Source organism: Geospiza fortis, unplaced genomic scaffold (assembly GCF_000277835.1).
Source record: "Geospiza fortis unplaced genomic scaffold, GeoFor_1.0 scaffold538, whole genome shotgun sequence".
In the NCBI taxonomy this organism is placed as follows: domain Eukaryota; kingdom Metazoa; phylum Chordata; class Aves; order Passeriformes; family Thraupidae; genus Geospiza; species Geospiza fortis.
In genome coordinates, this window is record NW_005054368.1 from 3148974 (window position 1) to 3149486 (window position 513).

General features: G+C 68.4%; 2 protein-coding genes across 2 annotated transcripts in view; both read right to left on the reverse strand.

Moving 5' to 3' along the window:
• ULK2 (unc-51 like autophagy activating kinase 2) overlaps positions 1 to 505 on the reverse strand; it is a 36596-nt gene extending 36091 nt beyond the window's left edge. The window contains exon 1 of the mRNA XM_031059805.1: positions 182 to 505. Within this exon, the coding sequence (XP_030915665.1) occupies positions 182 to 274 (93 nt within the window). The 5' untranslated portion in view covers positions 275 to 505. The remainder of the gene's footprint in view (positions 1 to 181) is intronic.
• Positions 338 to 513, reverse strand: part of NLE1 (notchless homolog 1) — a 13312-nt gene continuing 13136 nt past the window's right edge. The window contains exon 13 of the mRNA XM_031059780.1: positions 338 to 491. Within this exon, the coding sequence (XP_030915640.1) occupies positions 338 to 491 (154 nt within the window). The remainder of the gene's footprint in view (positions 492 to 513) is intronic.

Below are 513 nucleotides of genomic sequence, written 5' to 3' on the forward strand. Positions count from 1 at the left end.
CAGCCCAGCCCGCACCTCCCTTCGGCTCTTTTTTCTCCCAAACCACGTCAAAACTCCGCAGAGGACACAACCCTCCCACCACCACCGCAGCTGTCACCCACCCGAGGGGCTCCTGTCGGCCCCGGGTTGTGTAACCAGCCCCGCTCCGGCTGCGGGCGAAGCCCGTCGCTGTTTATTTTACCTTGCGGTGGCGACCTTTGAAGACCACAGCAAAGGCTCCGTGTCCTATCAGGTCCTTCTTGCTGTACTCAAAGTCCCCCACCACCTCCATCATCCCTCAGCGGGGCATGAAGCCCCCGGGAAGGACGGAGGGAAAACAAAGGGGCTCTTCCTCCTGCTACAGCCGCCTCACGGCAGCGGGCGGCGGGGTGGGAGCCTGCCCCGGTCCTGGCTGCCCCCGGCGGCGGGGGCAGCTCCTCTCATAGCGCCGCAGACCCCCGGGCCGGCGGGGCTGCTGCAGGGCGTCACCGAGGCGAGGGGCTCCCGCGGGCCTGGGGGGGGGGAAGGGGGGGA